The sequence below is a fragment of the Eptesicus fuscus genome, chromosome 11 (genome assembly GCF_027574615.1).
Source record: "Eptesicus fuscus isolate TK198812 chromosome 11, DD_ASM_mEF_20220401, whole genome shotgun sequence".
Lineage (NCBI taxonomy): Eukaryota > Metazoa > Chordata > Mammalia > Chiroptera > Vespertilionidae > Eptesicus > Eptesicus fuscus.
Window position 1 is genome coordinate 22,322,816 of NC_072483.1, and position 13,268 is coordinate 22,336,083.

At 35.3% G+C, this 13,268-nt stretch overlaps 1 protein-coding gene across 1 annotated transcript in view; it reads right to left on the reverse strand.

Annotated features, from left to right (window-relative positions):
- LRP1B (LDL receptor related protein 1B) overlaps positions 1–13,268 on the reverse strand; it is a 1,704,605-nt gene that overhangs the window by 297,061 nt on the left and 1,394,276 nt on the right. The window contains exons 44-46 of the mRNA XM_054723549.1: positions 6,553–6,745; positions 5,682–5,807; positions 1,535–1,663 (exon numbers count right to left, since the gene is read on the reverse strand). Of these exons, the coding sequence (XP_054579524.1) occupies positions 1,535–1,663; positions 5,682–5,807; positions 6,553–6,745 (448 nt within the window). The remainder of the gene's footprint in view (positions 1–1,534; positions 1,664–5,681; positions 5,808–6,552; positions 6,746–13,268) is intronic.

The following is a 13,268-nucleotide window of genomic DNA, read 5'->3' on the forward strand; positions in this document are numbered from 1 at the left end:
AATATATATTTCTTTACTTAATGCTCTCAATTAGAGCTAAATTTGTTTTGTAGCAGGAAACTAAAATACAGAGAAGTAATACACTTGCTCACACTAGTCACACACCAGGAGGTTTGGCAACAACGATGCAATCTCAGGTATGATTGCAAATCTTGGAATCTGTATCTGGTGTTGTCAAACTATATAGCCCAAAGGACAATGAAGTCCATCAGCTTGTTTTCTTATGACTCTGCAGCTAAGAAAAGTTTTTACACTTTTAAAGGATTGCAAATTATTTTTTTTAAACAGATCACATGGGGCAGAGAGCTTATACGTCCCACAAAGCTGGCCCTTTAAAAAAAAAGTTTGCTAATTTCTGCTCAAATAGAATCTGGCTTCTAAGATGTAAATAATGTAAAAATACCATTCTCAAGCTAATTCATAATAAATGGAAATTTGTAAGCTGATTATTATTATATTGGTAAGCTTTAATGTTTTCATAGTGTATAGGATATGGTTGTTCATTCAAGCAAAAATGTCACGTGAGACAAATTACCTAATATTTTAGTTACAGATTAATCATGGACAAATTACATTTGACTATCATTTTCACTGATGGTATGTTATTCTGCAATGTAAAAGTGTGAAAGAACTGCCTGTGAATTGAGCAAGCTCCATCTCCCTCTTGTTTTAACATTACATTGAATATTTAGGTATGTTTATTACCCAAATAATATAACAAAGCAGAAAAGTAGAAACCAAATATTGCAATTCCAGATATTGATTCCTAAATTTTACAGAGCATACAGCACCAATAGTATTATATTGTAGCACAGAAATAAATCAGATCAATTTAAAAATAATCTGAATCAATTCTATAATAACTATGCATGATTGCACAGACACAAATTTCCAGGAAAAACACTGCTGCAGTGAAGGCAAATATCAATTGTTTACTAGAGTCAAAAAGCCAATCTCTGCTCCTCAGGGAGAGGGAAAGACTGACTATTAATTGGTGTCACCTACAGAGGCACAGAACTCCATGCTACATGGAGACCGTGGCTAGAGCAAACAGACTTTGCATCTAAGAACACTAGCCCTGGGTCAGTCCTGGAGGCAAAAATAAAATGGACAAGACTTTGATATAAGCCAACATGCTATTGACTGATGATGGACCTTTGCTTCAAATTTAAACTGCAATATTCACCAATAACTGATATTTCTGATGTACATTTTTAAGAATGTGAACCTGGAACCTATTGCTAAAGATGAGTAATGAGAGAGCTCAAAAGACAGGCTCCAGCTATATTTAAATGTTCTCTTCATGATGGAAAACCATGAGAAAAGTCTTTAATGAATACCATGAATAATGGACAAGAAATAAAGTGCTCCAGTTGAACCAGGGCAAAGCCAAATCACTTGCCTTAGATCTACATGTTAAAGAGACACATGAAGAAAATCACACATATAAACCAAATGGAGATAACCAACAAAAAAATATAAAAACAATTCCAAACTTCTCTCTGAAAGAATAAATCATCTATTGGACACTTACCACAGTAGAGCAGTTTTTCATCGGATTTATCCTTACAATGAGGAATGCCATCACAGGTGAGTTGGTAGTCAATACACTCCCCATTTCCACATTCAAACTCTGAATAAATGTTGCAAGAGGAATTTTTAGCTAAAAGGAAAAAGTGAAGGTTTTTATGTAATGGCAAATGTTTATTAACACTATAACAATTGCTTTCCTTAATCTTAATTATAAAAATAAACTAAAATTGATCTTAATATAAAAGTAAGATAAAAGACAATGGTTCATGGTGTTTCTTTATTTAAAAAAATAAAAAGCATACTTTGAGGTTATTTTTCTTTCCCTGTCTTTGTATATTTTTTTGGAAGTTGCCTGACTTTTTTTTCTTTTATGCCTATTTGTATATATTTTTTAAATACATAAAAGAGAGAAGGCAGTGTTTAAATGTGGATGACTATATTTATGCATTTTGGTTAGCAGTCTAACCTAAAAATAAATTTTTAAAGAGAGACAGTTAAATGCTCTCTATACATACTGAGAATATTTTTATGTTTTCTTATTGGACTCTACCATATATTCTTCAGTACACTGAAATTTTCTAGTCCATAGAATTCTTATTTTTGAATGCTTAACTTGATTCATCTGACTTAAATCTCATCTAAAACTCGTTTTCCTTCCCAACTAACTTCAGAAGAAGAAATCTCCGTAGCAGCTTCTAGCACTCAGAAGTACTGAAATTGCTGAAACTATTCTCATCAGCCACTTGCTCTATCCATGGTGGTACCAGGGAGCAGGCCGCCTCTTCCTGTCATAAAAGACCAGCCCCTGCTCCATGAAATGCACCAGATTCTGTGGGATGAGCTGGGCAAGGATAACTTACACACATGTGCTCTGGATGTTTAAGGGATCTAAATGACCACTGCCATATTGTCCCACTTCTTAATCTCGAGATTTTTATTAGCAATTAAAAATCTGAGTTTTTATGTTGTTTGCCCAATTTGGGAGCAGAGGCCAACAGCCACAAAGTACAAGATGAAAACTTTCTACAGCTAGTTTTCATCCTTATAATGCCAGTATGTGGTTTTAGAAAGATCTCATATGGAAAACAGACTTATTTTTATTCTTAAAAATGGATTGAATGGCCAACTTTAGAAATCCTATTTTTTATTGTATTATGTGCTGCTTGCTTGCTTGTACTCACTCAACTACTTGTTGAGTAACTGTACAGTGAAATTCAGTCATGCTAATTATGTTGGAAGTAATTGAAATTTATTTATCTCTACCAATACAGGAAACATAATTTAATTTTACAATTTTCTGTCAATTTCTTTTTAAGCTTTATTTCAGGAATATTCCATTTAATAGCCACTAATACTCTTTGATGTTTCCAGGGTCTTATTTCTTTATTATTCTTAGAATTTAATTAATTTAAACAGAATATCTACCTATCTATTTACATATCTATGATGCCTTATTGAACTCTTTTAATAATAGCAACACCCTCCAAATATAGTGGGGGTTTTTTCTTCTTCTTGGTGAAATCTAAACTTCACTGGTCAGTAGATAAAGTAGATTGCCATTTTAGAGAAAGTAACAAAGAATGTAAAATCTATAAATATTATTAATTCAAAGGAACAAGTGTTAAGAAGGGTATCAACATTGCTATATACAATCACCTTAGACCATGAACTAAACAAAATTCAGCCACTTACCCAGCTTATTTAGTCTATTTTAAATGCACCCTATTTAATATCTCATTTCCAATGACATTATGATAGAAAATGGCAACTTTACTTTTAAAATAATTATTCCATTGCTAGGCTGGCATGGCTCAGTGGTTGAGCATTGATCGACCTATGAACCAGGAGGTCACAGTTTGATTTCCGGTCAGGGCACATGCCCGGGTTGTGGGCTCGATCCCCAGGGTAGGATGTGCAGGAGGCAGCCAATCAATGATTCTCTCCCATCATTGATGTCTCTCTCTCTCTCTCTCTCTCTCTCTCTCTCTCTCTCTCTCTCTCTCTCTCTCTCTCTTCCTCTCTGAAAACAATACAAATATTAAAAAAATAAAATAATTATTCCTTTGAGGAGAGAAAAAAAGTATTCACAATAAGTATACTTTTATGATACAAAAGCAAACACTGTACAATTCATGCTTAGGTATCTTCATTTGATGAAAAGGGATTAAGTATTTCCTCTGTCTTCCTAGAAACAAAAATATGGTTCTGTTATTTTCTAATTCTTTTACTTTATCTAATTAAATTTACTATTCTTATTTCTGTTATGGGTATTGATAAGTTTAGCAATGTTGTTTAAAATAGAATTGCCTAAACTTTTTGTCAAGTGTTCTGACAACAGATGATTTTCCCTCCTTTGCCCTCAGGAAGGAGTTAATAAATGGCCTTTCACCGCTTCAACACTGACATTGACATTCATGAACGGCTCTGGGTGAATTAATTCAGAAGAGGACATAGATGTGCCAGAAACAGTCTCATTTCTCAAAGATGAATTTTACAAGAAGTAGCCAAGAATTACTTTCTAATCTTTCTGTTGAACCACAGGATTTCAATATGAATGCCCAAAGGATACAGGATGCTTTTATAAAGGTTTGTCACCTCTGTGGAATCCACCATCACTTTATAGTTGCATGTGAATAAACTGCACTTGTTTAAAATGATAGTTTTCTGTCTGATTCATGCCCTCTCATCAATCGGGAGAAACAGGTGGCTTAGTAGAGACAGATGTATCTACTAGTAATCTATTTTGCAGCAAGGACAAGCATCCACTGTATACAAATAAGCCTTGTTGTTATTACCAAAGGCATTGCTTCACTACTGGCCTGTAGCGACCTGTGAATGGAACATCAGTGATTCTAATGCATGGCTAACACACCAGGCTTACAGATGGCATCAGATCCAGACCATTGCAGCTGAAGCCACAAAGGCAACGTGAAAGAGAGGGTTTAAGCAATTGCCTAAGCAATTCAGGAAAATGATAGTTGATGAAGAAATATGGGGATTTGTGGCCCGAATTATTGAAATTGGCTATCTTCATTTTAAAGTTCCCTGACCAATTGCATCTTTCCCTCGTTTGCTTTGGCACAGTTTTATTTATTTATTATTATTTATTATTTTATTTACTTGGCTAAGAAGTACCCTTTTGGGTTTGTGCTACCAATTTGCAAAGTGAGAAGATATGTTGAAGTTCTTGTATTAGGTGCAGTGATTTCTAAGGTAAACAAAATGATGTCCAAGTCCTTGTATTAAAGTGTAGCTAAAGGATCCTTCTGGTAAAATCTAACATAAGACTGAAGATGAAGATAAAAAAAATACTTATAGCCTCTGATCTTATTTTTATAATGTAGACACATCTGCTGAATTTCTAAGATAAAAAAAATATGAGATGAGGATATAATTAGAGAAAATATGTGAAATATTGACACATTCTGAGAGTGAGTTCACCAGTTTGCAATCAGATGCTTCTTTCTCATCTGTCTTATACACAGTGTCTCAGTGTTAAAGAGGAATTATCCTGTTTTATGTTGTTGGCTAATTTTTCATGGCAACATTGGAATACTTGAACCCTTATTTATTTTAGAAACAATTTTTTAAACTTAGTTGTTAATAAATGTATAATGTAATGCTACTAATTACAGATTTTAATGGCTTTCAGAGATATAAACATCATGCAAGGCTGAAATGCTACATTCTTAATTAACAGATTGAAAATTATTACAAATAAGTCACATGAGCCATTCTCTTTCATTTACATACTGGGACAGACTGTGAGTGGTTTTACTACAAGGCCACAATACCAGCCTGCATACCGATTTATTTCAGCTTTAACTAATTTTGCTGTTGATGAATTTTCAAAGTCATACATTTTCATATGATCACTGTGTATAGGTTTTTCTCTAGCTAGCTGCAAATCTTCCAGTCCACAATCAGTGACACCATTTGTGATTCTTTGGGTTAACATTATCTATCACATATGGCTATAGCAAAGTAGAATGCTGAATTTTCCTAGAATATACAGATAAGCCAATGGGGCCTTGACTATTGGAGGAGAGTAAAACTTCAAGAATATAGTCAAACATGTGTCAAACACAATGTCCATGTGTTCTGTTTTGAGCAGTATGTCATATCACATTTGGAATCTCTTTACTTACTCACACATCGGTTGTCATCTACCAATATTCGATCTCCCCTGCAGGAACAATTCACTCTCCCATTAGGAGTTAAAAGGCACAGGTCATGGCAACCTCCATTCAATAATGCACATGGAGAAAGTTCACCTGTAATGAGGAAGCTTTATTGGTAACATTATATTGATTTCCTATTCTGTGCTAGGTGTAGATTAACTGTTAGACTGCCTCAATCTCTTTGAAAAATCTCATAAACAAAAAAGATTCAGGACTTTTGAAAAATCCAAAAACCTCAAAGATAATAACATGAGAAAAATATGTAACAGGGATCACTACACTATCTGACACATTTATCAAGGATGCCATAGCACCAAGTGCACTAATACTACTGGAGACCACACCAGCACTACAAACAGCAATTTTGTAGATATTCCAGGGATTAAAAAAAAAAAAATTAAGCTCAGGTGCAAAGCTTGCTTATAACAGGGAAGCAAGTTGATTTGAATGTTCAAAGATATGAGGAGTGAGAGAGAATGGAATAGAATTCCAGAAACAAATAATTTAAAATGAATTATTCCTTTGGTGATAAATTAGGAACCACAGACATTTTAACTTATATCTTTTGGATAATTTCAATATTTTGAAATGACAAATTCTTAATACTATCCTGAGGAAATTTAACAAAATAAAATCCAACTAAGTATTACTAAAATACACAGAGAGACACAAGCTAAAAGGCAGGAAGTCTCATGCAAAGTCACCACGAGCACTTCCAGCTATTCTAGTGCCATTAGAATGATATATTTGATTATGGTAGTTAAAAAAAAAAAAAGCACATAGAGAAATTTTTGAGAGTATATAATTAAGAAATAAATTTGCTTTCTTTGTAACTTACAGCTATTGGTGTCATTGGCAACAGCTATGATTCCCATAGGCTGATGTGGAATGTCAGAACGGAGAATTTTTGTGTCTCCTCCTGTGTACTTGTTGGAACGCAGGATAGCTCTTCTTCCCCAGTCTGACCAAAAGATGTAATTGTCATAAACAGCCAAACTGAGGAAAGTCCCTGGCCCCGATTTTACAATCACCTAAAATAAGTTAAAATATAGATTTGTAATATGAAGATAAACATATTCCTATATCCACATCTATTTTTGTGTCAAAAATAAGGGATTATGATTAGTTATATTTAATCAATGGAAATCATCAGACAAAAATGCATTTTACTAGGTGTACTATTATAATATTCTTCATAGTTTATTTAAATGTTTTAATTATCCTTACCTTTTGCAATATGTTTACTGAATATTTTTAGTATATCTCTATTTACTACTAAGCTAATATGCAAGAAGAGATGGAAAAAAATCAATGACTTCAGCTTTCACTCTAAGACACTAAAAGAAAATAAGTTAAACCCAAAGTAAAGAAAAAAAAATTTGAGAGTAAAAGAGAAATTAAGGAAAAATAAAACAAAAAAATAAAGAAAAAATTAATAAAAAATGGTTATTTGAGAACAATACAATGAATAACACATAATGATGCAGTGTGAATGATCCTAGGAATACAGATTTAGTTATCATTTTAAAAGTCTATTGCTATAATTTACCATTTAACAGCTAAAACAGGAAAACTCATATGAATATCTCAATAAAGGCAGATAAATTATTTTATAGGATCTAACATCCATCTATATATATATATAAAAGCCTAAATGACACTCACGACTGAACGACCAGTTGCTATGACATGCACTGACCATCAGGGTACAGATGCCACAGGCCATGATTGCCAATGGGGCCTGCCGGCCAACCTCCCAGTCCCTTCCCCCAGCTGGCAGGCCCTGATTGCCCAATCGTGGCTGGGCCCCCAGGCTGGGACAGGGAACCAGGGGTGGGTGGCAGCGGATGTGGTCCCTTTTCAGGGGGACCAAGGGCTGGCTCACTCCTCAGGGCCTGCGGGCCAACCTCCCAGTCCCTTCCCCCAGCTGGCAGGCCCCGATCGCCCAATCGTGGCTGGGCCCCCGGGCTGGGACAGGGAACCAGGGGTGGGTGGCAGCGGATGTGGTCCCTTTTCAGGGGGACCAAGGGCTGGCTCACTCCTCAGGGCCTGTGGGCCAACCTCCAGGTCCCTTCCCCTGGCCGGCTGGTCCCGATCGCCCTATCGGTCCCAGGCCCCAGGCTGGGATGGGGAACCAGGGTGGGTAGTGGCAGATGCGGGCAGCAAGGGAAGGAGGAGGGGGGAACACACGGTGGCGGTGAAGGAAGGAGGAGGAGAGGAAGTGGGGAGGCAGCAAACTGCATGATGGTGGCGTGTGGGTGGCAAGGGAAGGAGGAGGCAGGGAGGCGGGGAACCTGATGAGCCCTGATCACCAGCCAGGCCTAGCGACCCCACCCATGCACGCATTTCGTGCACCAGGCCTCTAGTTCCTAATAAAAACTCAGAAGATAAATAAAATTAGAAATAAGAAAGAGTCACTCTTACTAATCTACTCAACATTGTCCTATAGTTTCTAGTCGGTATACTAAGAAAAGAAAGCAAAAACAAATGCATCCAGATTAGGGGATAATGTCAAATTATACTTATTTGCAAGTGACACAATCCTCTGCATAAAAAATTATCCAATAGAATGTGTCAAGAAAACAAAAGCTGCTCGAACTAATTAATAAATTTAGTAGGTTGCCGCATGCAAGATTGCTATATGAGTTTCTATAGAGTAGAAATAAACTATTGAAAATTAAAATAAAAAGTTTTATAATAGCATTAACAAACAGCTAGTAACACATATGAAAAAAAAATTAAAAACCTGAAAACTACCAAACATTGTTAAGAGAAATTAACACAAACTCTAAATAAATAGAGTTATGCCTTACTTATGCTTTGGAAGGCTTGGTATTAAGATGCCATCTCTCCTCAAATTGATAAATTATATCTAATCCAACTATAAACCCTGCAGACATTTTCTAGAAATTGGCAAGCTAATCCAAAATATATGTGGAAAGCAAAGCATCTAAAATAGCAAAAACAACTATCTTATTTTAAGATATAAATTTACAGCTATTAAGACAATGTGGTTTTCAAAAATAATAAAGACATACATCGGTAATACAGAAAAGAAATAGAGAAATACATCAGTAATACAGAAAAAGCCAGCATGTATATGGATAACCAATTTTGATAGACGTGCATAGGCTATTCAAACATATAGTATAACTATTTTAACAAATGATACTTCAACAACTGAACATGCATATGCAAAAAAAGAACTGCCATCCATATATATATAAAAATTAGCCAAAAATAAATTATAGTCCTGAATATAAAATCTAAAACTATAAGAGATCTAAAAGAATAAATGGGAAAAAATATTTACAACCTTTGGTGAGGCAAAGATTTACTAGCATAATGACTCCAAAAGCATGATCCACTAAAAAGGAGGATAAATTAAACTTAATCAAAGTATAAAACTTTTATTTTTCAAGTGACACTAGTAAGACAAAAGAAAAAAAAAAAGATAAGACCCAAACTGTGAAATTTTTTTGCCATGCTCCTTTGATTAATATAACCTTGTGTTATAATTTGATATCATAGATGAACCCAGAAGGTAGTATGATAAGTGAAATAAGTCAGACAGAGAAATACAAATAGCATAAGATCTTAGTTACATATGACATCTAAAAAACAAAATACATGAATGAACACTCAAGACAGGAACAAACTCATATATACAGAGAATAAATTGGCAGTTGCCAGATGGAAGGAGGGTTGAAGAGATGAATAAAATGCTAAAAGGAATTAAGAAGTACAAATTTTCAATTATAAATATAGTCATAGGGATATAAACTACAGAATAAGGAATATAGGTAATAATACTGTAATAACTATGTATGGTATCAGATGGGTACTAGGCTTTTTGGAGTGATCACTTTGTAAGGTATATAAATGTCCAATCATTATGTTGTACACCTGAAACTAATATGATATTATATGTCAAGTGTAATTGGAAAATAATTTAAATAAATAAATAATTGTTAAAATAGAATTTTAGATTGATTTAATTAAATTATGTTATTAAAGAGAAAAAAATATAGAACTGCCATAAGATTGAGACTGTCAAACCTAAGAGGGAAGGCAGGGGAGGGTGGAGGGGGAAAGAAATCAACCAATGAACTCATATGCATATATGCATAACCCATAGATACAGATGGCAGTGATGAAGGCTTGGGGGGATAGGGGGAAGGAGAGGACAATGCGGGGAGAAAAGGGGGACATATGTAATACCTTCAACAATAAAGATTTATTTTAAAAAATGAAAACACTAACTCAGAAAGATATCTACACTCCCATGTACATAAGTAAAACCCAAAATTCTTCATTTCTAGTAAGTTTCCAGGTGTCGCCAATGCTGTTGACTTGGAAATTGACTTTGAAAAGCAAGAATTATAAAATATTGAAAAGTATAGAAAAAATAATCTTACCACACAAGTATAATGTCTCATCTCTTTGGAATAAGGGTATGTATTACTTTTTTTATTATTATTCTTTTCAAATTTGTATCATGGTGTATGCTTTTGTATTCACTTAAAAGTAAATTGATAGGATTTCTGGTGCCAGCCAAGATGGGGTAAACCTACCACAGCCTACCTCTCCTACTGGTTACTGCTTCTGATTGTAATGTTTTAGGAACAAGAGGAGAAGAATAGTGAAAGGAAGTGAAGTAGTAGCAAGTAGAAGAGTGGGAGAAGACAGAATAAATACTATTTTTACTGCCACTGATTTCCCCTCCCCCCCCATATTGCATTCAACGCCACCAGATAATCAAATAGGTTACATTCAATTATCTGGTATGCATTTGCTGCTTACTCTCAAAAGGTGTCATTTCAATGCCCCTTCTATTCCCTAGTAGTTTTCTGAATTCACTCAGATGATGGAGAGCTGGTGGCGGCCCTGAGTTAGCTCTCCAAACCAGGCCTAAGGAGGGCTCAAGCAGCACTCTTAGTTCAAGTGTGCTTCTGAGTTGAGAAGTTTCTGTAGGCCAGTAGTTTACTTCTCTACTTCTGCTGACACAGAAAAGCATTAAACTCAGCCTACAATTATGCATAGGCTTTTTTAAAAGAATCCTCACTGGAGGATATATTTCCATTGATGTTTAGAGAGAGTGGAAGAGAGACGGAAACACAGAGAGAAATATTGATGTGAAATAAACACATCGATTGGTTGCCTCCGCACATGCCCTGACCAGTGCTCTGGCCAGGGAGGATCCTGAAACGAGGTGGTACATGCCCTTGACCGGGATCCCAACCCAGGATCCTTCAGTCCACAGGCCAACGCTCCATCCACTGAGTCAAACCAGCTAGGGCTGCATAGGCTTTTATAGGGTACAATAGGTTCAGCTAAGAATCATACTGATCCCAAGACATCCCATTCCACTGGTTAAAGTTCCATGTGAAATAGAAAAGAGAAATCCATTAAATTATACTTTTTTCATCTCTATGTTAAGCATTTGTAGCATAAGTTCACAAATACTGCACCTTGCAAGCCTAATCAGCATCTTTATTTAGAGAGCAGAAAACTGCCATCATAAATTACACTCTATTGTGTTATATGGTAATGCGCCATTAGGGCATAATTTTGAGGAACTTTCACCTTGAACCTATAAATAGCATCATGTTTCAAAATAATAATTCATATTCATTTAGAAAATTCATTTCTTGACACAGTCACTTAATCTCACATGTGTCCTCATAGACAGACAATTAAATTGGTGATGCCACATAGACTTGAAATCATGTGTTGAGAATTTAGTCTTGAATCATATGACTTTTTCATCTTGGAACTTCACTGATAGCTTAGTGGTAGAAGTACTGGAACTAGTCAGGGAATACAAAAATACTCAGCTTTATAAATCAAACAACATATTTCCAATACCCAGATGCTCAATGTAAAATCAAACAATTTAAAATTCAAGCAAACAGGAGGCTTCCCAAACACCCCAGATGACTGCCTCACTGACAAGATCATAAATGGTCATTATAAGAAATGACAGCTTGGCACCTGCCATGGATGGACATGACAAAATGTTACAGATTGCAAAAACACAAGTGCAGTTGCTTTGGCCTTGGAGAAAATGGTTGTGTGGTGGTATATCAGCAACTTAAAACTAAGAAATATTTAATTTAAGAACAGAAAGCTGTATTTAACTTGCCTGAGTGAGCTTGCAGAACAAATTAAAAAAAAATGTCCCAATGTCATTAGTATCCAGCAACATTTGAAAAGGACAACATGCACAACAATCATCTAAAAGATTGTCTATTATGTGAGAGGAGTTACAGCCTTATTTAGAGAGACAAACCCTCCAGAGAGGAAGATAAAATGATGAATTACTTTGATTCTATACTCTCTCCTTCTGATATCTTAATTGACCAAACTCAACCAAAAGTCAGAGTCAGTTGAACACACTGGTAAGCCTCCGAGGGAAAGAACAGGTGAAGGAGGGTTGAGAAAAGGACTGGGGGATATGCCTGAGATAAGTAGTAGAAAGAACCCTATTCTTTGTTTTTTCTTGGATAATAGTCATCATTTGTCCTTGGGTAAGATTTTTGATTTTTTGAGACTCAGTCTCCGAATCTGTACTATGGGAGGATAAAATTAAATGATTTAGCTTTGTTCCTTTTTCAAGGAAGGAGGGTTGGTAGAGTATTTCCTTGGGTCACACAGAAGACTGATGAGAAGAAAAATAAATTGTCATATGTCTGAAGTGTTATAGCCACTCCTGAATGGAATTTGAGCAAGGTTCTGATGCTGTGCCTTATGTTCATATATGATTATAGTTATTAAATTCTGATTTAGTTTTTATTTGCTAGTGAAGTTGAGCATCTTTTCATATATCTGTTGGCCATTTGTATGTCTTCTTAGAACAAGTGTCTGTTCAGGTCTTTTTTCCATTTTTTAATTGGATTGTTGGTTTGGTATTGAGTTGTATAAGTTATTTATATATTTAGGATATTAACCCCTTGTCAGAGCTGTTGTTTGCAAATGTAATCTCCCATTTGGTTGGTTGCCTTTTAGTTTTGTTGGCAGTTTCTTTGGCTGTGCAGAGCCTTTTAATTTGATATAGTCCCATTCACTTGTTTTTACCTTTACTGCCCTTGCCTTTGGGGTCAAATTCATAAAATCTTCTCTAAGACCAAGATCCATAAGTTTAGTACCTATGTTTTCTTCTATGTGATTTTTATTTCAAAATGTATATTTAGGGCTTTGATCCATTTTGAGATAATTTTTGTATACTGGGACAAACAGCAATCTAGTTTTATTCTTTTGCAACTTAAAACTAAGAAATATTTAATTTAAGAATATTTTTGCCAGCACCATTTATTGAAGAGGCTTCCTTTTCTCCATTGTATGGTTTTGGCTCCTTTGTCAAAAATTATTTGCCTATACACATGTGAGTTTATTTCTGGGCTCTCAGTTTTGTTCCATTGGTCTTTGTGCCTGTTGTTCTGTCAATACAATGCTGTTTTGATTACCATTGAACCAGGAGATCACAGTTCCATTACTGGTCAGGGCACAAGCCAAGGTTGCAGGCTCAATCCCCAGTATGGGGTGTGCAGAAGG